The sequence below is a fragment of the Dermatophagoides farinae genome, chromosome 2 (assembly GCF_024713945.1).
Source record: "Dermatophagoides farinae isolate YC_2012a chromosome 2, ASM2471394v1, whole genome shotgun sequence".
Taxonomy (NCBI): domain Eukaryota; kingdom Metazoa; phylum Arthropoda; class Arachnida; order Sarcoptiformes; family Pyroglyphidae; genus Dermatophagoides; species Dermatophagoides farinae.
In genome coordinates, this window is record NC_134678.1 from 1,280,610 (window position 1) to 1,306,227 (window position 25,618).

At 32.8% G+C, this 25,618-nt stretch overlaps 3 protein-coding genes across 6 annotated transcripts; 1 reads left to right on the forward strand and 2 right to left on the reverse strand.

Moving 5' to 3' along the window:
- Positions 1–18: 18 nt before the first annotated feature.
- Positions 19–23,418, forward strand: RhoGEF64C (Rho guanine nucleotide exchange factor at 64C). Of its 3 annotated transcripts, XM_075735703.1 has the most exons (10): positions 19–747; positions 8,543–8,686; positions 15,661–17,841; positions 19,861–20,199; positions 20,251–21,551; positions 21,612–21,844; positions 21,900–22,155; positions 22,226–22,789; positions 22,857–22,964; positions 23,030–23,418. In XM_075735703.1, exons 3-10 carry the CDS (start codon positions 15,741–15,743, stop codon positions 23,243–23,245), a joined length of 5,118 nt encoding a protein of 1,705 aa, XP_075591818.1. In that variant the 5' UTR covers positions 19–747; positions 8,543–8,686; positions 15,661–15,740; the 3' UTR covers positions 23,246–23,418. The 3 variants fall into 3 exon arrangements, with proteins under 3 accessions (XP_075591818.1, XP_046918925.2, XP_075591817.1); XM_047062969.2 differs by lacking the exon at positions 8,543–8,686; XM_075735702.1 differs by lacking the exon at positions 19–747 and having other exon boundaries at positions 6,813–8,686.
- Positions 1,672–2,473, reverse strand: LOC124499110 (uncharacterized). The gene is made up of 2 exons (XM_047062973.2): positions 2,215–2,473; positions 1,672–2,131 (listed from the first exon to the last, which is right to left on the reverse strand). The coding sequence occupies exons 1-2, from the start codon at positions 2,391–2,393 to the stop codon at positions 1,795–1,797; spliced, it is 516 nt and encodes a 171-aa protein (XP_046918929.2). The 5' UTR covers positions 2,394–2,473; the 3' UTR covers positions 1,672–1,794.
- On the reverse strand, positions 23,359–25,424 carry LOC124499108 (uncharacterized). Of its 2 annotated transcripts, XM_075735706.1 has the most exons (8): positions 25,257–25,285; positions 24,692–25,188; positions 24,459–24,622; positions 24,220–24,397; positions 24,049–24,161; positions 23,917–23,982; positions 23,813–23,848; positions 23,359–23,679 (listed from the first exon to the last, which is right to left on the reverse strand). In XM_075735706.1, exons 2-8 carry the CDS (start codon positions 24,908–24,910, stop codon positions 23,487–23,489), a joined length of 969 nt encoding a protein of 322 aa, XP_075591821.1. In that variant the 5' UTR covers positions 24,911–25,188; positions 25,257–25,285; the 3' UTR covers positions 23,359–23,486. The 2 variants fall into 2 exon arrangements, with proteins under 2 accessions (XP_075591821.1, XP_046918928.2); XM_047062972.2 differs by having other exon boundaries at positions 24,692–25,424.
- Between the last annotated feature and the right edge of the window lie 194 nt (positions 25,425–25,618).

Sequence of the window (25,618 nt, forward strand, 5' to 3'; positions counted from 1 at the left end):
GTCTGCGTATTTGGCTACAACCAGCACAAAAATCAATTCGATGTGCACTGATTGATTGATTGTATTTTGATCAACCAAAAGAAAAGAAAAAAACGTGACAAAGATGTTTTCACTTTATCACAATTGATGATGATGATGATGATGATGATGACCATGCTCTCAACATTTTATGAATGTTCATTTGTGCTGACATAAATATTGATCAAGCTACATTTGCAAACATTCGATCATATCCAATCTTTACTTCCGATTTGTTATCTATGAATATCGTCGTTTGTTAAACATACACACACACACATAATAATAACAAATAACCGACAATCAATTCACAATTCAATTAGGACGACGACGACGACGACGACTTTTCAAATATTGTAATTCTAATTTTGGAAATTTTATTCAAATCCAACACAATGGATGTCTTGTTATCGATCGTTATTGATCAATCGATTTTTTTTTTGGTGAACGGTAATGGTTGATGGTTGATGGTGGAGGTGGACAATAAATAAGCGCCCAATTATTCACAATGAATTCATATATCCTGTTTTGGTTCTTTTCGACTATTTCATCAATTGAATGTGAACAAAAACAAACTGATTATCATCAATTGCCCTATCACCAAAATAATGGGCGCATCATTTATTCATCATTCATTCAAACAGGACAATCAGATCGAATTGTCGCACCAATTTATCAACAATCTTGATGACATATAATCAAAAATACAAACATCGAACAAAACAAACGGTATACAAATCTGTTGACCTGGTCAATTTAATTTTTTTTTTTAAATTTCCATTATTCCATTTTTTTGATAATATATTTAGATTGTGAATACATATCATAACACTGTAGTACCTAAATTGAATAGTGACAATCAAAATTCAATTTAGGTTAATTACCCTATTCCATTACCCTCATTTTTTACATTATTGTTGTTGATTGTTCATGTTTATATTTGATGATGATGATGATGATGATGATGATAAAGATCTAATGTTTTCTGTCAATGTGTGTGTGTGGACAATCAACAGATTACATTGCCCCAGATCATTGATTAAGGGTTAAAGTTTTGTTGTTGTCGTTGTTGTTTTCGTCGTTGTCGTTGTCGTTGTTGTTGTCGTTGTTGTAAGATTAAATAATTGTTTCTGTGATAATGAGACATTATTGTCGTTGAGGTTTTTGCATGAATGAATTTCAAAATCATTGATGAATTGAATTCACAATGTGTGTGTGTGTGTGTGTATATGTGGTGAAAAAAAGATGACATTGAACAACGCTGACAACAATAAAAAAAAACAACAACATTGTAAGGAACGAAAGCAACAACAAAAAAAAACAATACATTCGTGCCCATTTTTTTTTTTGTAATATTGCTTTTTTGAATCTCATTTTTTTTGTCCATTGATATAAAAAAAAAAATTTCCATACCACTGGAATTCATTATTTCAATCAATTTTGAACAACAAAATGGCCAATTGTGTTTTTTTTTCTTTGATGTGTTCTGCTCTCATTTGATGATGATGATGATGTATAAATCGATATCGAACACAAACACACACGCGCTTTCACTTGTTGTTCGTTTGCCTTGCATGTCTGTCATATTGGTTTTTATTATCATCAAATAGAATCTATCTATTTGTTTGATTCATGAATTCTATCGACAAAATCTTTTTTTTTGTAAATTTTTGTTTTATTGACAACCAATAACACACAGGTGGAAATGAATGGGAGAAAATGTTTTTATTTTTAGTATTATTAATACACACAACAGCTACAACAAAAAAAAAAATTTCAAGATGATGATGATTGTTGCATTCGATTTTGAATATTTTTAAAGAATCCATCAATCGTTTCCATTGCTTCATTAACATTTTTATTGAATGATGATGATAATTCAGTTAGATTATAACGTTGATTAATAGTATTCCATGCACCATTCAATACATTTGTAATACAAGTTTTTGTATCAAATGATTTACATTGTTTTTCTATGGCCAATATCTTATCATCTGGTTCTACTGAATGCATTTTCTGTTCAAATTGTGAATCCTGACAAACATTTATTGTTTGTGATGATGATACAAATCTTTGTAATGCTTGCATACAAAGATTGTAACGTGCATGTTTGCTATCGAAAAAAAAATCGATATCGATATAATTATTAGAATTAGAATACAAAGGGTTATAATTAATTGATCATTTTTTACTTACCAACAGATTACTTTTTCATCTTTACTATTTTCTTTTGACAACATTGATCGTACACTTTGACATTCTTCAACAAATGCATTGATGGCTCTATTACAATTGTTGCTACTTTCATCATCTTGAGCATGAACTATGACTACCGTAAATGTAAATAAAATGATTGTGACCATAAATTGATTCATGGCGCTATATTTTTTTTTGTTGCTTCAAAAAAATTTCTTCTAAATGAACAACCACTTTTCACAATGGCCAACTATGATCAACTAAATTGTTTTTATCTTTATGACAGTTTACTTGCTTTAGTTTATCTCTCTCTCTCTCTCTCTCTCTCTCTCTCTCTCTCTCTCTCAGACTCTCTTTCTCTCTATGTATATGTGTGTGTAATAATTATATCTAGAATGTCAATTTTATTTATCGAGGTGTTGGCGTTTGTGCATGCATAATAATAATAATGTCATCAGACAAGGTGTGTGCACGCCACGAGTGATTGCACATTTTCATCTTAGCCAAACCAAAAAAAAAAAAAAGAAAATTGTCATTTGATTTTTTTTTTGCAAAAAAAAAAGAAAGAAACGCATGGTTAAATTTCGATTCTATATATATTAATCCATGTTATATGTGGTTGTTTATTATGTTTTTTTTTCTGGCTGTTATGTTGGCAATCGGAACTCTGGACTATTATAATAATAGTAGCTAATGGGCTATTATATGGTGGTCATTGGTGAACAGGTGGTCATTATTTTTTTTTCTTTTTTGTTGTTGTCATTGATCATTACATCTAAGTTCGTGGCTTCCAATCTAATCATCAATTGATGGTGTTATCAAGTTATTTTTTTTTTTTTTTTGATTGTTCTGTCCGCCGCATTTATTTATTATTTGATGCTGTGTAGTGATGATAATTAACACATTCGTGACATGTTCTACATACATAAACACACACACACACACACATGGCTCATGAATTGATTGAAAAATAATATTTAAAAAAAATTGAAATGCACATTATTCGTTTTTTTCCTTTTTTTTCTTCTTTTTCTCAACATCTGCCTTTTTTTCGATTATATCGAATCAATCAATATGCATGTATATGTTCAATTTACCTGTTTACAACCACAATAATAATAATGATGATAATGATGATTATAATTACAATTGGTTGTGATCATTAATGATAACACCGCCCAATTATCATCTCATTCTATATAATCATCATCATGGTTTCTTCTTGTGTGTTCAAAATCGATTGATGACAGTTCTATCGAAATGAATTCATTCAGGTAGCAAAATTTTCGTTTGATCAACAAACAAACGGAACTATTGGACACTATTGATGATCATCAATTGTAATTGAACCATGGCGACAATAATAATGTTGTAATCACACACACACACACACACACACACAATTATCATTGGTCTACTATAATGATTATGATGATGATGATGATGATTGTAATCAATTTCGTTTTTTTTTCTTATTGAAAGCATTGGACCATTGCAATTATGTTCAAAGATAAATTGATTCATTGGTCCATTTGGCAAATACAAACATCAACAACAATAAATGGAATATAAATGAAAGTCAAATTCACAATGTGTGTGTGTGGTCATTGAATTGTATGATGATGATCATCATCATCATTATTAAAGCAATTGGTGTTTGATGGAAATAATGGATCATTTAAACTTTATCTCCAATTAGTTACATAAAAAAAACATTGTTGTTGTTGTTGTTATTGTTGCTAGAATGTGTGCAACCTAATTTTCAAAATGATTCTGGTCAATTCATTCATTATATTGACCAAATGAAATACATGGTTGTATTCGTGATTATTATGGCTACAACCGAACAACCACCACCACCACCAAAATAAAAATGATGATGATGATGATGATTATGTTCCAAAAATAAAACATTGTTAATCATAATTTATTTATTTTTTTTTGGAGAGATATAGATTTATCATCATCAACACTTGTTGATCTTGAGATTTACTGTTGTTTATCCAACAATATTTGATATCAGCTATCGATCGATTATCGAATGATTATGATGATGATGATGATCTTCCTGGATTGATCCAAAAAACAAAAAAAAAAATTTATGATAATTTGAATTTAACATTACTTATCGATACTACTACTATCATGTTCATATCATTAGTCACTGATCATCGTGTACGATTTTGTAGTTAGTTTTGATTACTTGGTTGGTCAATGGTCTGGTACATGCATATCATACATCATTGTGTGTATGTGTGTGTGTGTGGATCGTATCATTGAATGGGTTAGTGTAGGCGCATACATATGCATGGATCGATGGATTGCTGGATGAATAGATGGATGGATGGATGGATGCCCATTTAATTAGGCTTATAATGGCTATGTCCAACTTGTTCCTACTTAGTGTGCATGTTTTTTTAGCCAAATGGCCATATTATGCATTGCTTTAAAATGAATGAATTTTTTTTTTCGTTGTTTTTTTTCCACTGGACAAGGAAATTGATCATGGATTTATATATAAATATTACATGTGTTGGTGTGTGTGTGTGTGTAAAATGTCTGATTTGAAAAAAAAACACTGGTGGCTTATATTTCAATATAATAATAATGGCCATTGGCCAAATTAGATCAGATTTGGTAATCCAATCATCATGGATACTGTCATCATACTATTAGCCAAATTTTTTTTCTGACAAATTGATCTTTCAAAATCCAAAATCTATAACATTTTAATCACTATATATATAGTGTTGATTCTATTGGAATTCAAATTGATGACAAATGTGATGCAGTGACATTTTGTTGAAAACAACAAAAAAAAGAAACGATATCCTGTAGTAGTCGTTTGAATCATTTCCGTTGATCCTGGAACAATAATAATAATAATGCTTTTTTTAATTGAATCCTGATCATGGATCATCATGGATCATTGTTATTGTTGATGGTGGTGGTGGCTACTGTTGTTCCATATTCATATCATTTTATTTTGTCTTAACTTGAATAAAGATAAATGGACAGGTAAACAATGTTTATAGATCATTCAACCAAGCAACAAGCAACAAGCAGCACGTACAAAATATTTTTTTTTTTTTTTTTTTGGGGGGAATCCAATTGAATTCAGTTGAACATGTGTTTATGTAAATTGGATGAATGATGTTCATATCAAATTTTGGATATAGAACGTTTTTCGATATAATAGAATAACGACAAATTGTTTGTTGTATCTCTCTCTCTCTCTCTCTGTATCTCTTTTTTTTCTCCATAAACACAGGTCATGTACATGGATTGAGCCTGACACGAGCATTGAATGATTGTTGTTGTTGTTGTTGTTGTGTTTTTTTTTATATATATGAGAAATTATGGCCATTGTTTATTTGTTTGTTGTTTTGTCAAGACACGGGCAATTGTTTTCATCAGAAAATTTTTTTGATGAAACAATTTACGATGATGAAAAAATAATCAATCTTCACCCAGTTTTTTTTTTACATTTCATTTCTAAAATCTTCCAAGTTTTTTCTTCCTTCTTGTTGTTGTTGTTGTTGTTGTTGTTGTTGAATTTTTTTTCTTTCAAACTTTCATCATTATTCAAGCTGTCAACAATTATTATTTTTTTTTTGGTCGACATAAACATTATGGTTCCACGACAAAAAAAAACAACATTTATCTCACTCTCCCTCCCTCGCTCTATGTATAATAATGCTGGACATACATGATTCTTTCAGAGAAAAAACAAAAAAAAAATAAATAAAAATAATCCGATTTACCGGCTTCATATAGCCATTTTTATAGTTCTGGTTTTTTGTTGTTGTTGTTGTTGCTGCTGTTGTTGTCGATCGATTTTTTTCGATAATGATCGTGATGATTGCATTAATTATGAAAAAATATATTCAGCATTTTTTTCCCTGACTTTCTCTATTTTTCAACTTGTATAAGATGTTCAATATGTCCGTATGCGTGTGTGTGTGTGTGTGTGTGTGTGTGTGACGAATGGAATCGAAACGCAAAAAATCATTTCATAAATATTGCAATTGAAACTTCATTCTTCACTTCCTGAAATGTTCCAAAAACTTTGGATATGCCAGTATTAATTGCTGGACATTAATTGAATGATGAATTTATTCATTGTATTAACCCCGGAAGTATATGTGTGTGTGCGTGTCCCATTACAAATGACAAACTATCCTGTTTGTTGTGTTGAATATGCAGTGTGTGTATGTGTGTGTGTGCAATGTTAGATAGATTCTTAACTTACTGGTCTGGAATTTGATATATGATATCAGTGCATATATATGAATAATGTGCTTGTTTTTTTTTTTTTTTGGTGTAGTAGCCAAAGTTCATTCGACTTGTTCTCTGTTTCAATATTGCTGCTATGCCTCTATGTTGTGTATATATCATTATTATTCTGGCTCCCAAACTATAGATTATACAACAACAAGTGTTTAAATACAGACAGAGAAAGAGACACCAAAAAAAAAGAGAAAAAAATAGAAAGATGGACAACATGACAGGAGAGAAACAGAAAAACATTGTGTGTGTGAGAAAGAGAAAAAGAGAGGATCGGTCACGAAGATGACTTGACTATAGAAGAAATATATCATTTTTGATTGAAATGGAAGCCATCATAGTCAGTTTGGCGACCAAGTCCGTTGCGCTTGCTTACCTGAAATAAATAACAACAGCCAGATATACCTTGTTGTACAATTTGGTTATTATTCAATAACATCAATCTAATCTGCCATATGAATTATCTACTATATATGTTTATATCTGAGTCTGTATGTCTGTATTTATGTATTTATGTGTGTGTGTGTGAATCTGGAAACCACACACACATCACACCGGCATAGCAAGGTGAATTAAGCTTATCGTCTGGTTACATCCAGTGTTTGTGTGTGTGAATTTTTTTTTTTAGTCGACGTTTTTTAAAAAAAAAAAACAAAACAACCCAAGATTGATGATTATCTTTTATGAATGATGCTGATGATGATGATGATGACCATGATCTAATTATGATGTGACCGCTTTCATTTAACTCATCTGTATACGTGTGTGTGCCTGTGTGTGTGTATGTGTGTGTGACAGTGAAAATTGTCCCAAATTCAAAAAAAGATACATAAAATTTTTTTTTCTGCTATCAAGTATAATTTTTTTCCACTACATTCCAAAGGTCATCTAACCAGCCAGTCAGCCATAACACAGTGTGTGATATGATACCCGATAATATTTGATATTCGTCGTGATCATCCATCGTTTCACCATCTCCATTTTGAAGTTGAATGTTTGTGATTTTTTTTTTCGTTGTTGTTGTGGATTATTCTTGATGGAAAAACATAGTACATCATCATCATATTGATCTTTGGTCACATTTTTTTTTGTTGTTAGCAACAACCAATAACAACAACAACAACAACAAACAAATAATATATAGAGATAGAGAGATATATCCACGCGTCAAAGTTCATGCATGAAATGTCATGTGTCCTTCTGCTTATTGCTTCTTCCACAATTTTCACATTACATTATGTGAATTTCTTTCCCATACTCAAGATGTATGATGATGATGATGATGAGAATCATAAAAGTGTTGTTGTTTTCTGATCACACACATCAACAACAACGACAACAACAACAACAACAACGACAACGACAACAATCATGAACCTAATTCGGGACTCAAATCATCATCATTACACATCATAAATTCTATACAATCAATTTTTTTTTGCATTTTCATCGACCGACAACGTCGTCGTTGTAGCCATCGGAATGCTGCTTAAATCTGGCCATTTACCCAATGTGTGTGTGTGTGTGTTTGATTGTTTGTTTGTACAAGAATGTAAACAAACAAAAAACATCCAAGCAACAACAAGTGAAATGTTGAATGTTAAATTCTGTTGTTGTGATCTACGAGGTTAAAGTTTGTCTTTGCCTTGATTTACATATTATTATGTGCCCTGAAATATTTTTTTTGTTTCGTTTATATATTTTATAGTTATTGAATGTTAGTTATGATAATTTGATTATCTAATACCATCATGGTTCTTAGGTCATAGTTCAATGTGAAAAGGCATTCATTATATATGTGAATCTGTTGTCAAATTTATGTGTTTGTGTGTTTACCTTTCTCACCGGGGTTTTTGTGTGTATGTGTGTGTGTGAATTCATGTTTCGTTGTTGTTCTCTGACCAAGCATTTTCAAGATTTACATTTCATTTGTTTTATTTATGTCATAACGTTCTTAAATATTGTTGTTGAAAAATTTGGATGCCCAAAATGAAAAATTCAATCATCATTTCAATTTATTGTCTTCATATTTATTGAATAGAATACAACAAGTGACATTATGATTTCATCATCATCTGGCATCTTTATTTTTCTGTGTTTCAATATATAATTTTGTTATTCTTATAATCATCACGATATATATTGGTCAACAATAACAATAATAATCATCATTCAAATCTAACCGGTAAGTGTTGGCTCTCTTTATTGATATTGTCCTAGTTTTTATATTATAAATTTTTTTATAAAATGGTTGTGTTTGTCATGTTTGTTTATGTCAAAATGTCTTCCGATATAATATCGATACGATATTGACAATTCAAGTCAGTTTTTGTGCGTGCGTCTGTGTCTGTGTGTGTGTGTGTGTGTGTGTGTGTTTGGTTTGTCAAATCGATTCGTTATGATTAATATATCCATCATCATTACAGTGGTCGAGGTTAGTGTAAAACAGTTTTATTGATCAAAAAATAATAAACGTTATATATTTTGTCACAAAAAAAAGATGCAATAATGTGCTTTGGCACTTTACATTTGGTTTATATAAATAAATAAATGATGATTATGTTCTCCTGAAAACAAAGTGAAAACGCTACATCGAGATACTTTTGGACTGGTCCAAGATTTTTTATCTTTATCATTTTGCTGATCTTCTTTTCAAAATTATCACTTTGTAGTGTATTTACAACAACTTTTCAATTTTTTGACCAAAACAAAGAATATCATCAACCATGCAACAGGCTATGATAAGAGAAAAAAAATGAACCAGAAATCGTTCGTAAAATCATCATTATTTTAACAATATCAAATTTTCAATTATATATATGGATGATAGTTTTTTTTTCCAAATCGATCGAACTATTAATATTTGTGCAAGAAAATTGAACTTTTTTTTCAAAGAAAAAAAAATAAATAAATTTGATGGTCATCATCGATCTAGATATGAATTAAAAAAAAAATGTGGAGATTTCTCATCCGATTTATGATCATCATCATCATCATCATCATCATCATTATAATATCATCACTATGATTGCATTAGATGCATGCACTCATACAAACTGGCTAGTGTCCAAAATGTTGACCTACAGACATTGATTGAAGCTCCAAACACACACACACATTTCAACATGTACATGGTTTTAAAACATCAAGTAGAAATGAGGTTATTATGGCTAACATCTACACACACACACACACACACACACATAAATACCATCCAAGATTACCATCGAAAGTCGGTAATACCCAAAGTGATGAATCTCGTAGTCTTCGTCGTCGTCGTCGTCGTTGCTCTCAATGTTTGCCATGTTAAAGTTGATGGAATTGGACCTGAATGAATCAGGTTTTTTTTTTTGGTTGTTGTTAGAAAAAGGATTATCACGAATCTCATCACATATATGAAACAAGTTTACCCAAATTTTTTTTTCAATTTTATTTTGATTTTGATGATGTTGATGATTTCAAATATGAACACCAGTGTTCACTGTTTTTAGAGTAAATCATTTGATGTGTGTAAATATTTTGTTTTTTGTTTTTTGGCCAGACAAAACAAAATAAAATGATGAGATATGGACAACCAATCAAATTTTATTGACCGACAAATTGTAGACAATGATCGGAACCGGATGCATCACAAACAAAAATCAAATAGACCTTGTGATTGAATCAAAATCGATCGATTTTGATTTACATTTGACCTGATGATGATGATGATGATGATGATGATGATCATTGATGACGAAATAACAAGATTAACGTCTTCATCTTGGCTATATAGCTGCTGGTGTTGTTTTGAAATTAATCACTTCTGTTTGTTTTTTTTTTTTTGTATGTATGTGCGCGATTGGCTGTCACTGATGATGATGATGATGATGATTGTCTGTGTCATATCAATTTTTTTTTCTTCGTTTCGAAATCAATCAATCAATTTGATTTGGAAATCTAGTAAAGTAAAGTAAAAAAAAAAATTTACCATGAAATCTCGATTCTCTCTTAGTGTCATGGTTGACTTTCATTTTTTTTGAATATTTGTCTCTTTTTTTTGCATAATTATAATTTATGCAAAATGATCATTATCATTTTAAAATGGCCATTTGTATGTGTGTGTGTGTGTGGCTATCCATTATTCAACAGATGAATGTCACTATTTCAAGATGAGAACGGACCCCGTCATAGTCGTGGTCATTGAGATTTAAATAAATTTTTTTTTTTTGCTTTTACAGACTCATCATCATCATCATCATCTTCTGAATGAAATTGTCAACCTTAGCAGTGGTGATGGTTGATGGTGGCCTAGATCATAAATTTCAACTAATTGAACCATTGTTATTTATTAACATGGGCCATCATCTTATCCACCATATAACATTGTGTGTTTGTTATGAAATACTTGTTATGAAGCTATTGTTTTATCAGAGCCAAGTTTTATAATAATAACACACACAAACAAAATAGATGAATGAATGAACGAAAATCTTTAATTAGTCAACTAAAATGTCATGATGATGATGATGACATTTCACATTTAATGATGGTCTTTATAACTGTGAAACGTACAAACACACACCGGATCGAAGAGATCTTATGTTTTTTTTTACAAATTAATACTTTTGTTGTGGTTAGGTTAAGTTAGTAAATCGGTGACAAACTGTTCTCTCATGTCATTGTTATTCAAGTTGAATACATGCATGCAATGGTTAATTTAGAATGACCATCATTTTTTTTCATGAAATGAAATGAATATTTCTGCTGCTCATGATGATTCCCTTCATCTTCATATTTTTTGTGATGGGAAACAGAGCACTTTCTTTCACAGTGATCATTGACCATATGATTAAATGAGTGAGAAAAAAAAGAAGAAAATTTCATCACTTCAATCAATTGATCTGAAGAATCGATCGAATGATTGTTTGTTGACGCCATGATGATGATGATAATTATATAAATGTAATCCGAAACCCCTTTGTTTACTTCCTGTTTGATATATCTGATGACAACAACGACAACAATTGACCAGTTGTTGTTGTTGTTGTTATTGCTGCTGTTGTTGTTGGATCAAATTGACTTATAATTTGGATAGCCATGAGCAACTCAGACACAAACATAAACTAATGGATCGATGTGTTAGATATAATAACCGGATAACTTTTCCAACCAATTTTTTTTTTGGACATAAATGATGATGAAGCCATTTTGGATTTTGAGATAATCATTGATGATTAATGTGTGTGTGTATGTCTTACATCCTACATCGTATATTATTGATCAATCTATTCATCAATCCATCCATCCAACCATCCATCTATCTATCTATCCATCCATGATTATTGGATAATGGGTCTTTTGACTTTTAAATAATAATACCCAATGGTCTTTTCTATAGATAGATGGATAGTTGTTGGATAAGTATTTGACGAAAATTGTCCAATGGTGAACATGTGTGTGTGTGTGTGTGTGTGTGTGTGTGTATGTCCGATAGAGCAACATGAAAGATTGTTTTTTGTTGTTGTTGTTGTTTTTGTTTTTTTTTGTTATGAATGAAAAAAAGAAAAATAAAATAAACCCATTATATTTACTGGATGGTTGGCAGCATCAGTTTAGTTTTATTTTTGTGTTGATCATTGAAAAAGCCAGTGTTGTTGTTGTTGTTGTTGTTGTTAATTCTATAAGTTTTGTAGTTATCTTATTCTCAACAACAACAACAAAAACAACAACAGTAGTAGACTATTAAACAACAACGAAAAAAAAAATTGACCAAATCAGATTTAAGATTGAGTGATTTTTTTTTCTAAGAGTAAAGGGAGAGTGTGTGGTGTGCTGTACATACATGCACGTCAATCAATGATTAGTAATGGTCGTCGACTCATTTCATTTCATTTCATTTTTTTGTAGTGAAAATGGATTTAATATAATCAAAATCTCAATTCATTGAATGTGAATTGGTGGATGGTGGATAATATAGAAAAAAAAACCGAAAACCCAAAAAGCAAATGGGAATTGTTTATTCTCTCAACTACAAATATTTGATTTGACCAAACATCTGATGATGAGTTATATTTAGCCCATTATATATGAATTTATAGTTTTTTTTTTTTTTTTTTTTTTTTTGATTGGTGAACCACTTGTTTTACTTTTTTTTTCGTTTTTTTTTTCTTTTGTAAATGAATGGCATTTCTTCTAATTATAAACTAGATCATCATCATCATCATCGTCGTCGTCATTCCAATAATGTTCAACACCACTACTGTAATGTACTGATTTCATTAGTTAGGATGAAAGATGATTTTTTTTTCTCTCTCTCTCTCTGATCCAAAATATATCACGATCTTCATCATCAATGATTGTATGTGTGTGTGTGTGTGTGTGTGTGTATGTGTTCAAGGATAACTACATCATTTGTTTTTTGTTTTGTTTGTTTGTTTTTTTTCCATAATTCCCTTTTTTTTTACTCGTCCTTGTTTTCACTTGTTGATCTGGATCGTGTTTGTGCATGTTTCATCTATGCATATATGACATATATTGATCATTTACGCAAAAAAAAAAAAAAATTTTCGTTATTTTTGTTGAACCGATTCATTCATTTATTCATGTTGGATAATCATAAATCATATATATTCGATAGTTTCTTTTTTGTTCGTGATTGACCACAACCACCACCATGACTGATGGTGGTGGTGGTGGCCAATCTAACCAATTTGATTGATTATGATGATGCCCACCATTGTATTAATCGATAGCTCGATATTATGGTATGTTCCGTTATTGTATATTAGATAATCAATTAATTTAAATGAAAATTAATCCATTTATCATTCATTCCATATCATTAGCTTCTGTGTTCCTGTGTGTGTGTGTGCATTATAACCAATATTTGACCTCCAATGGTCTAAATAGCTTATTATCCTAATTCAAAGCAATAGTATTTTATTTATATTTAAAAAAAAATGTTTCTCATTATGATCATCATATCATCAATACTCTCGATTTCTCGATTTTTTTTTTGTTCATTTATTCCCTCATTCTCATGTTTGCCCATTTTTCATCAATTGAATGAACCAAAATTTATCATGACAACAAATATATACTGGACATTTTGTTGATTGAACTTAATCCTCGTTAGTAATATATAGTCATCATTGTTTTTGTTGTTGTTGTTGTTGTTGATGTTAATTTAGACAAATCAAGCCATTTATTTTATGACCCATTTCATTTGATTCAACTTGGATTATTATTATATATATACATATGGAATTATTTAGAATCGAATAAAAATGATCCATGATAATCGGTCGTTGATGAACCAAAAAAAAAAGAAAAAAAATGTCAACATTTTGTTTCAATCTCCAAAATCGATTTGTTCGATGACATTAGATAGTGCGAAATATAATACCAGATTAAAATCATGACAATTCTATATAAAAGTGGTACATTTTTTGTTTCTTCTTTTGTTGCTATGCAAGAATACACAAGAACATTTTTTTTCTTTATTCATTTTCTTCTTCTTCTGCTGCTGCTGCTGATCAATACCAGCAGCATCAGCAGCGGCAACAGTACTATAGTAGTAATGTCAAGTGACACAAGGTCAAAATACGAGGTTATCGATAGATATAAATTTATCTGTTGTTGTTGTTGTTGTTGTTATTGTTATAGTTGTTGTTGTTTTTGATGGTGGTTCGTGTTGCCCCATCATGGCTCCCGTCCCTGAATTCTTAAATCAAATCTTTATGCTTTATGTATGTGTGTGATCGTGCATATTGAAATAATAAAGAATGTCTTCGACTTTGAATATGTAGATCATGTATGTATGTATGTTTTTTTATTTTATTTTATTTTGGCCCAATTTACACAATCGGATAGTCTTTATTTGGCTGTAAACAAGAAAAGCCAGATCTAAATAACAATAGGATTGTGTGGGCACACAAACAAACACATACACACACACACACACACATAAACAATTTTTTTTTATATTGAGCAATGTGTTTGAATTGTGTAAAGATTAGATTCAATTATTGGGATTGCTATGGTAAATTTTTGACCATGTTGTATATGATGATGATGATGATCATCATCATCATGATCATGTGTGGATTTAATGTGATCACACACACGTAGGCATGTAGCTTATTGCTACAATCCAATCATCATCGAGGTCTAGGTCGTTATTGTATGAATTTTTTTTTCACAATCTTATTCACTGTTTTTAGTTGCTGCCGCCGCCGCCAACAACGACAACAACAACACGTGTTGATTAATAATCTCCAACTATGGTTTTAACATGTTACGATTGATTTGTGTTGTCTATGATGATGGATCGATTGATTCAAAATTCACAATTCAATTTTTCCAATTTTTTTTTTCAATGATATAAATCAAAATTCAATCCAATCCAACCGGATGACTTTTTGCGTGTGTCGCCTGTTGACCATTTTCCTTTTTTTTTTCTTTTGGTCAATTGAATTTACATTTTTATTTCCTATACACACAAACACACACAATGATGGCCATTTTCCCATTGTCATCATCATCATCATCAACATTTTTTTTGTTGTTGTTGTTGATGATGTGAACATATTTTTTCCATTCACAACATTGTTTAAGCGAGAACGAATTTGTGCATGTCTATACACGCTTATACATACATTATTGAGAGTCCAGGTAAAACTTTTATTTTTTTTCCGAAGAAATGAAAAAAAAAATCCCGTTGATAATAATCTTCTGATTTTGATTGTGTTTTTGTTTGTTTGTTTGTTTGTTCATTCAGTCAGGTAATACCTCATCATCATCATCTAATCTATAGCCTATAGATTATAAGGATTTTTGTTTGAATCGAATATTATTTTTTTTTCAATTTTAATTATGGTGATGATTCAACGAAAAAGAAAAAGGTTCAAGTTCAAGGATAATGATGAATAACAATAATATAATGAAATTGGCCAAATGCCATTCTTGTTAACAATGACTTTGTGATTAGTTTAGTTTGGATTGTGAATGATGACAATTCAAATTCAACAAATAAAAAAAAACATGGCCAAGTCATGTAACATTTGTGTACATAATTGTCATCATCATTTTATTGTGAAATTTAGGACATTTATTCATTACATTCAGAAATTGGCATTAATCTATTTCTATTTTTGTTTTTTTTTTAATCTCAAAAAGGTACTACCGTACAATGATCAACTGTGTTGTTTATACAATACGAGACTATATTACATTTCTCTTCTTTACTGTGATCGATAATGGAAAAAAAACTAAATCAGTTAACAACGACAACAACAACAACGAATATTCAATCACTTCGATTGCATGGAAATCCAATGGTTATTGACCAAAATGCAGCTGCATATATTGCTTATAATCATCATCATCATTTTAATACAGTTCGTGCGGCCAGATTAAAATCAATACATGGCCATCAGAATCAACATCTACATTCTATGATTCAACGACAACAGCCACCGGCTTCGTCATCATCTACATTGAATGGTCTGTTCACTTGGAAACGTAAATTAAAAACGAATAAAACGATTGGAAATAACGGCACTGGTACTGTGAGTGGTGATCGAACATTGATAGCTCGTCATACAAATTATCGTCATGCTCAACATGTCGTATCGACCGTACCAAATACATCGTCATCGCGATCGATGGCCACGGTTCCGCCTTCATTGGCCCGATTATTTGTTCGTGATGCTGGCAGTCCACAACGTAGTTCATCATCATCACATCCCTCGGACAGTATGTGCGTATGTCGTGGCCTAACTGGATCGACTTTTATGGCTCCTTCATATTTTGATGATGATGATAGTCAACTGATCGCACCATCAAAAGGAAAACATTCCAGTGTTCTTTCCATGTCGAATGATTCATTATTAGTGGCCAATTCGAATCAACAACTTACAAATACGAAACATCATCCTACATCGGTGGCTATGGGCAAGCATTTCCATACCATCAACGAACGTCGACTAACAAATGCATCAAAATCGTTGGACAGAATCGCTTCACAGTCATCAGTTTCGCAAAACAAACAATCAAACCAATCCATTAATCAATCAATAGGTCATAGTGGCAGTAATAATCGACGATCCATTCTAGAATGCAATGTCAATCCATACGAGCTTGTAATGACGAATGGTTCCAATCATGAACCGGATGTCTCATCCACAGCCAAATTAAGCAAACGTAATAAGCCTAAATGGAAATCGACCACCGTGACTGTCAAGTCTAGTCATCCTATGTGGGCCAACCACACCATCAATAATAATCATAAAACCACCAACATGTTCGATGCATGTCTCGATTGTAAGGATAAAAAATCGACAAACCGTTTAATTCGTAACCTCTTCTCCAAAGCAAACAGCATTAGAATCGCTGGCCAAACCGTCTATTCTGCCATACAATTTGCTGATTGTCCTCATCGTCAACTGTCAGGTTTATTTGATAATGAAACCAATTTACAGCATCTACTACCGGCAAATCCATTGCATCGTACACGATCTAGTGGTTCACTATCTTCATCCTGGTCGTTTGATTCCAATTCTCAATCTAATTCGGATTCATCACTCAATCGAACGTCGAATGCATCACGACAACGTCATGATGTTGATCAACGTATTCTCACACTGATTGATGAACCAGAACCAGATTATGATGTGGAAGATAATAATAGCCATGTCTGTCATGTGGAACATACAGATCAACAATTAAAAAATTCGAATGATATAAAAGTCGATTTGCCTCGCAAAAAGTCGCCAACAAATTCGATAAAACGTCCAAAGAACACCCCACCACCACCACCACCTCCTCCGCCACCCGAATTGTTTAGCACGCCATTACCAAAGTTAACAAATTGCCCACCATTCAAAAATGAAAGTGAGAACCAACAATCGAACATCAAATCATCCAAGTCAAATAGCCAGGAGGGTAAATCCTATCAGAATGAATTGAAAGAACGATTGAACCAAGGTGTGAAATCAATCTTGAAAAAGACCAATTTCTACTCACAACATTCATCATCGTTGAACGAAATGGTGTTGGCCGTCGCTGTTGATGATAACAGTGAGACCGATGATGTATCGTTCAAAGAAAAGAAACATGTCCATTTCCGTATGAAACGTACATCTCCATCATCGACTGTTGGATCAGTCGGTTTGAATCGTTCTCGATCGGCTAGTCACATAATCACCGAGACCATACATGAAGAGGATGATGAACATGGTGGCTACTATGACGATGTCTCCCATTCACCCGACATTGATGATTTGCCATTATTGACCACACGATCTGTCGATGACATGACCGATTTTGGTGAAAAGAATTCAACGGATTTTGCTAACGGTAAGTACATCCATTTATGATTTGCATTGACCTCATCATTATTCGTATGAATGATTGATGGAATGAGGATGATTTTGATGGCCATATCGTGTTAAATATGTGATGGCGATTTATTTGCTGGTCATTTCAATAAAATAGTGTATGGTGGTTATATTGACGAAATGGGCCATTCACTGATGATGCTCATTATGGATGCATGACCATAATCGTAAATTGATCCACAAATTATAGTCCGATTCAAGGTTATTATTTACCTATCCAATCGTCAAATGCATTGAATATCAAGTTCAATCAACCTAAACAAAAGTTGCCCAGAAATTGATGTGTTTGATTTTTTATGCTTTGTGAGCATCATTCAAAATTATAGATATTTGGGTGCCACTTAATCGATGATCGATCGATCAATCTAAGCAATTTGTTTGACCATTGATTCCGATTTAAATGATCAATTTCATAAAAATATGACCAAGTTTATTGTTGAATGTATCCAGCCAGGCATATTGATAAAAAGCAAAAACTATTGTTCCTGGAAATCCATGACTTGTTGCTCAATCCTCAATTGTATGATGGAGATGATGCTAAATCTGAGCTTGATCTTGCCTAACTGAGCAGTTGGCGTGGTTAGCATTATTTTTTTTTTTTTTAACATTTCACAAACAAATGGTGGGTGAGTTCATTATATAATATGGATACTCTTTCCACCTGTGTAATTTATCTTTAAAAATCTAGGCTAAAAATTCTCAATTCGCGATCGATGATTATTTGAAAGGCCATATAATGACAATGGTGTTTGGTGGTTTGAATAGCTTACTGATCCGATTGTCATCTTTTGTGTTTGGTTTGAAAGTCACGATATTTATTCAATGTGTATAACCAACATTCTTTCGTCAAATATTTTACATACACACACACACACCTTTGGATCGTGACACTTATCATTTTAACGTACGGAAATGTTGATGATGATGATGATAAAGGCTTGTCTTGAATGTATATTTCCTGTTTGACAATGGCTATTCATGACAGTCAAACAAAACGATATGATTGTCGAATCAAAACTACGACGGTCGTGTTTGTGTGTGTGTGTGTATGTTTGGCAACAACAATTGAAATACACGAATCATCTGTTGTTGTGACCGTTTTCTTCACGGACCGACGCCCTAACTTGTTGTTGTTTTTTTTTTACGAAAAAAACAACACATTGAGAAAAATAATAGAAAATCGCTACTCAGTCTGATGATGTAAACATGAGAAAAAAAGTGCGGTTTTTCTTCAGTTTCGTATTTTAAAATTACGTTATTACAAATATGTCACCCCTTTTAATGTGCTTACCATTCCAATGACACAGTATCTGTTATTTATTTTTTTTTTTGTCAAAATATAAGATCATCACGGGTGGTGTGATCACATTGAATTGTTGATCGTGTGAATGAATCTTTTACAAACGGTTTGCACACATAATTGTATACTACCAGTGGATCAAATGAAAAGCAAAATTGTCAATTGGAAAAAGCGAAAATGGTATTTTTGATTTTTGGTCGATGAGAAAGTTTTTTTTTTTCTTTAACCGCCCATACCATCACCATTATCGATCGACCAATGGTTTTTATGTTTCTGTCTATTTTATGCTTACCAATCATCATTTAACGCCCAAAAGCTTTTGTCAAAATACGTGACCTAACTATATATATGATTCAAGATTTGTCAGTTTTTCTTTTTTTTTTGTTTTGTTTTATTTCAAGCAATCAGATTTAGTTTGTTAGTAGTTGGTTGTTGTCGATTCATATTCCCATGTCCAAATAAAATGTCCTAATTTATATTGGTAATTCAATTGCTATTCGTTTTCATTTGTGTAGTGTTGGACAATGTTGGTAACTTTTTTTTTTGGTTTTGTTTTGTTTCACGACAAAATTGAATTAATATTTGATTTTTGATTAGTGAGATACTTTCACTTGATCAAAATTTTTTTTTATTCTGTAGCCAATTGTCTGATTTTTTTTTGTGTTTTGTTTGTCATAGGATGTACTGAACCATTGGATTCATCTTCATCAATCCAGAATCAAGATGAAGATATTATTGATGAAACTGGAAACGAATCGCTATTATTGGCTGGAAAAGAGAATAACCATTCATCATTGCCGGAAACTAATTCACCTTCACCACCACCAGTACCAGCTCGCCGTTATCAACAGTCAAATGATGATGGCAATGGAAAATCGACTCCTGCTAAGCTTTCAACAATAATGAATAGTCCGAAATTTCATTCAACTGGTAGCGTACGATCATTGTTAGCTAAAAAATGGAATTTTTCCAACAGTACGGCAGCAACAATCAAACGATCGCCAAATCATTCACTAGGTGAGCTGAATTATTTGACTTATCATATTTATTGATTATTCTTGATCATAGGACGACGATTGAATTTTTCGAATTTGTCTACTAATCAACATGACGATAGCCTGAGCGATTCACAGAATGATGATCCAAAAAGTATAACTAGTTCGATGAAAAGTACAGATTCGGGATGTTCATCTTTATTTGAAACGTCTACATCTCGAGATGATGATGACTTGACCGAAATAACAGAATCTAATCCGATCATAAAATCCGAAGATCAAGGGAATTGTCGTAGCGAACGTTCAGTCAATCGCAAGTCTGAAGTCGATGATCATATCTACGAGGAACTGGACTATTGTTACATCGATTCTAAAGCAATCAACAATGCATCTATAGCCAAAAATGATAACAAAACAAAACGATTGTTTATGGGTACTCGTGATGAAATTTTAGACTATCTGAATGGTGCTCGTCAACGTTTTGATGTTGACGACAATAATAAACTTGATTTTGATAGCGACCATATTGGCTCATCAACATCAACCAACAATCAGATAACTGCTGAGGATATCGAATCCGGATATCTGGGCAATGATGATTCTGGCAACAGTTCGCTTTGTATGGCCGATGACTACCAAGAAAGTCTGGTTTATTTCATTAAGAAAAAATCGTCCATTAATCCCGATTTGTCTCCGGTGGTTGGGTCATCATCGGCAAGAAGAAATCGTGTGAGTAACATCAGCAATTCATCCAGTGAATCATCAGCTACTTCTGGTGTATCAGTCTCTAATCTTGCAATGGATGACATGGATGATGATGGAATTACTACAAGTAGCTCAAGTCTTGGTTCTAGTGCCAATTCATCCGGTTATTACGTGGTTGCTAATCGTATCGGACCGACTGTAGAACGTAATGATTCTGGTGTCGGCCATGAAATCGGCTGCCGTACGACAGCCACCAAAACAATCTATGATACGGCTCCTGGTGTGGATGATGACAAAAAGGATCATCGAATTTGCCTGGATTGTGAGCGACCGTCAGAGACGGGAACCAACCGTTCGCCAATGACCAATTCAAATGGATCAGCACCGCATTATTACCACACTTTCAGCTATGTCTGTAATACTTGTCAAAAACGACGTAATGAACGTAAAGAGATTATTTCCGAAATTGTCGACACAGAGCTTAAATATGGTCGTGATCTGAGGATAATATTGGAGGAATTCGCGAAACCGATCAGCGTGGCTGGCTTGCTTACACAGCAACAAGTGGATGATATTTTTCTGAATCTGGACGAATTGATTGATTTGAATTGCCAATTGGCACAAATACTACAAGATGCTGTCGATGTTGCCATCGAACAAGGTGACGAGGTAAAGTTCATGTCATTAAGTTTTTCACTACCATCACTAATGATTGATTCGTACCAACAGGATCTGACCACAGTTAACATTGGTCATCTGTTTAATGAATGTCTGCTTGACAAGATCGCTGTGTTTGAACGGTATTGTATCCGACAGGCATCCGCTTCATTGTTGTTGAACCAATTGGAAAAAGAAAAAGAATTGTTGCGAATTTTTCTTCGAGTTTCACAAATGGAAAATGCTTTGTTACGTCGCATGAACCTAAGGTCATTCTTAGTGGTACCAGTTCAACGAGTTACCAAGTAAGCACCAATATGTATGAACTTTATTTAGTTTCTTATCGAATTATTCTATTAGATATCCATTGCTGTTAAATCGATTGGTGAAAGTAACTCCATGCCATTACGCTGATTGTGATTCATTACGTGAGACACAGATGAAATTTGAAATTCATTTGGACAACATCAATCAAAAGACTAAAGGTTCAATAGCCGCCACTACATCACGAATATGGCGCCGCATTTCGAACCTTTCATCAACATCGATGCGTATTCGAAGTAATGATGCCAATCACAATGTGATAGAAGATTTTGGTCATGTTAAACTTAAAAAGGTAAACACTCCCTTTACTATGTTGTTCTTGTTGATTGCTGATTGTTTTTTGTTTACATTTGATTATCAAGACTTCATTGGAGCTACTTAAGTGGCCTCAAGACGAAAGTCGTTTTGTATTGATTGGTCGATTATCATTTATTGTGGAACGATCCGGAACAGCTGCAAATTCTGAACAGCTAAATGCATCATGCAATACTGGTTTGACAATCATCAATGGCTGCAGTTCACCACACGCTACTGTGCATAATTCCCTGTCCAATTCATCAACATCATCATCGAAAATCTGGTCTCGAACATTGAAATTTTCGACCGCTCATGCAGTGCTTATCGTAAGATCCAGTCCTAATCCCGGTTCAGAACCGGAAACGTTAAACGTGGAAACATCAATCAATCAAACATTGTTGGATGTGGCCATTAATCATTCAAATGGAGATTGTTTTGATGGCAATGATTCACTTAGATTTAATTCGACTGCCCGACGAAGATCCAGTTCAAAGAGTCCAATGCGTGTTAGTGGTTCCAACTCTTTAAGTTTAAGCCAACAATGTCCGAGCAAATCAAAAACGAACAGCGATCGTGAAGCCATGTTAATCTTGTTCAAAGAGAAAAATGGTCGATACACGCTGTGTCGAGTGAGTATAATGATGATGTAAACCTTATTTGACTATATTCAATTAACCTTATTTGATTTTCATGCAGGATGCTCTCAATCTAGCCATGTGTGTGATAGCAAAAGCGACCGATTTCGATAATGAAGGATATTTCGAGATACACGAGCTCGAATCACGTGAATCGCTACTGTTAAAGGTATGTTTCATAACCATATCCATTTATTGGCCAATGAACCTATCTTCTCTTCGGTCCGAATACAGGCTGAAACACAATCCGAAATGCGAGAATGGCTTGAACAACTAAGAACACAAAGTCAATGCCTTGGTCAATGGCGTCGACGTCGTAATGCATTGCCTAACATTATGGTACTACGAAACATGGATACTGATATGAACCATAATAGCGATGAAGATGATAACACAAGTCTAAACCATTCCCAACATGAACGTTTTCCATCCAATACATTGTCTAGCTAGTCCAAACACACCCATTTAGAAAAAAAACCCACCTCTTAAATACCAGAACATGTAAATATAATGGAATGAATTCCTAACTGTACATAATTATCGTCATCACCATCATCATCAAATAATAAAAGCAAATCATTTTTATTATAAAATCAACAATGAATAAATTATAGACAAATGAATCATTTTAGCAAATGTTTACGACAGCGAATTTATTTTTTCGTTGGTTTTTGTTCAATTTATGGCCAGTCTAATATTCCATTGGTTCACGGAAAATGGCACGTTTTCTTCTTTTCGTTTCGATGCAATTACCCCACCATGTACGATCGATGCACATGTCATCCATTTTGAACATAAAACACTTGGTCTTGACAACGTTGAAATAAATTTTACCAACCAAATTAGCAGCGCCAGAGTTGGCCACTTTTAGGCATGATCGAAATCTATAAATTTGTTTGTGGATGTGTGTGTGTGGGGGGGGGGGAATCAGTAAAAAGTGATTTGTTAGAAACAGACATGTCAAATACAGATTGGCCATTTACATGAAATGTCCATTACAGATATAATATGATTTACCTTTCATCGCATGAACAATGTGAAACATAGTGGAATCTGTGTGTGTGTGACGGTGAAAAAAACATTGATTTAATTTATTGATTCAAGAAATAAAAACTAGTCACCTGTAATTGAATAAATGATATTGATTTTCGAATGGACCAATTGAATATTTACATCGATCGTGATCACTATAAGTACAAGAAAAAATTTCATAAATGTGATCCATAACAACATAATTTTTTTTTAACACATACCGACAACAACGATCAGCAAATGAATAATCACCTAGATCTTCGAAAGCTTTACCATTGGAACCTTTTCCACACCATTTAGTACCGGGAAATAATAAAGAATCTCGTTTTGTTCTCTACAATTATAATGGTAATTAAATTCTTTTAATATACTTCGATGGTAATCACACTTACCGTTCGTCTTCGTGATCGGGCTAAAGTGTCATCATTTTTGATATCGTTTCCCATTTTAGATTGATAATGTTGTTGAACTTTTTGATGTAATTGTCGACATTGACGTTCATAGCGTTCATAATCAGTCAATCGTTTCAGATGTTCAGGTAATGTGATTTCGGTTAAATTATTATATTGTCTACATAAAAGAAATGATTTATTATATGGAACAATCATGATTCGGTCGTGCATCAACTTACTCAAGCATTTTGAAAGATTTTGTATCCTTTCTAATATTCGGATTAATCTTGTGAAATTGTTCATGAAATTTTTCGATAGTTTTGCTGTCATTGGTATATTCGCAATCGATAAGTTGACCATCGGTTAACCAGAATTGAATTATTTCATGTTTATTACGAGTCATCTATTGGTATATCGTCAACAAAAAAAAAATTAAACACCAATCTATTGGCCAGAGTTAATGAACACTTACCTGAATCAAGTCAATATGAAGATATCGAGTTTCGATGGCCGAATAATTGGCCCAAACCAATTTTGTAATGACTTCACCATCTTTTAATTGATATGTTGACGCGAAAGATTCATTCATGGTGGTTGATGGCAGTTTATGAGGAATGGCTTGAATTATGGTCAAGAATGGTGTCATGACCATAAACAGTAATACTAACATTGCCATCATTATACTGATCATTCGATGATGAAATGATGATAGGATTGGTAAGTTTATGCCGGGACTAGAAGATATTTCACAATGATTGCTATCTTGGTTGCAATCACGATAATAATGAATGTCGTTGCTACTGGTTTGTTTTTTTTTTGTTTTTGGTTATCAATCGATCGATTCGATTTAAATGATATAACGGTTATAGTATTCGCGCGCGTCTTTTCTCCAATAAGCCAGGCCAGACAGAAGCAACATTCAATGCATGTGTAAGCAAAAATAAACCAAGCAACCGGCTTTGCATTAGACTGACACAGAATGAAGAAAAAAATCATTTTAAAAAGGACACAATGATTTATATACTACCCAGACAAACAAAGTCAGTAATGGCACGATCATCGATTAACAATGCGCCAACAAATCATGACCAAGTGGCGTGATCACGGTTACGTCAATCTACGGCACACGCTCTTTGTTTGATTTTTTTTTCTTGCCACTGCACATGGCTACATATTTTTTGGCTTAGCAAAACACTCGCATTACAAAAGTTTAGTTTTTTTTTAATTTTTCTTTGCAGAATAAGCTGATTATTTTCGAATGATGATGATGATGATAACGATCTCATTCATAAAATAATAAGGTGATGATGATCATCACTTTTGCCGGAAACTTTCTTTCTAAAAAAAATCACATCACATGACATTTGTCTATTCTTTCCTTATTGATCGCTATTATATG

Excerpts from the sequence above, each read along its gene's own strand:
- LOC124499110 (XM_047062973.2), bottom strand. The coding sequence starts at position 2,393 with ATGAATCAATTTATGGTCACAATCATTTTATTTACATTTACGGTAGTC. Across the intron at positions 2,132-2,214 it reads GATGAAAAAGTAATCTGTTG|CAAACATGCACGTTACAATC; the intron begins GTAAGTAAAAAA and ends TTTTTTCGATAG.
- RhoGEF64C (XM_075735703.1), top strand. The coding sequence starts at position 15,741 with ATGGAAAAAAAACTAAATCAGTTAACAACGACAACAACAACAACGAAT. Across the intron at positions 17,842-19,860 it reads TTCAACGGATTTTGCTAACG|GATGTACTGAACCATTGGAT; the intron begins GTAAGTACATCC and ends TGTTTGTCATAG. Across the intron at positions 20,200-20,250 it reads ATCGCCAAATCATTCACTAG|GACGACGATTGAATTTTTCG; the intron begins GTGAGCTGAATT and ends TCTTGATCATAG.
- LOC124499108 (XM_047062972.2), bottom strand. The coding sequence starts at position 24,910 with ATGATCAGTATAATGATGGCAATGTTAGTATTACTGTTTATGGTCATG. Across the intron at positions 24,398-24,458 it reads AAATCTTTCAAAATGCTTGA|ACAATATAATAATTTAACCG; the intron begins GTAAGTTGATGC and ends TCTTTTATGTAG. Across the intron at positions 23,849-23,916 it reads TATCATTTATTCAATTACAG|ATTCCACTATGTTTCACATT; the intron begins GTGACTAGTTTT and ends ACACACACACAG.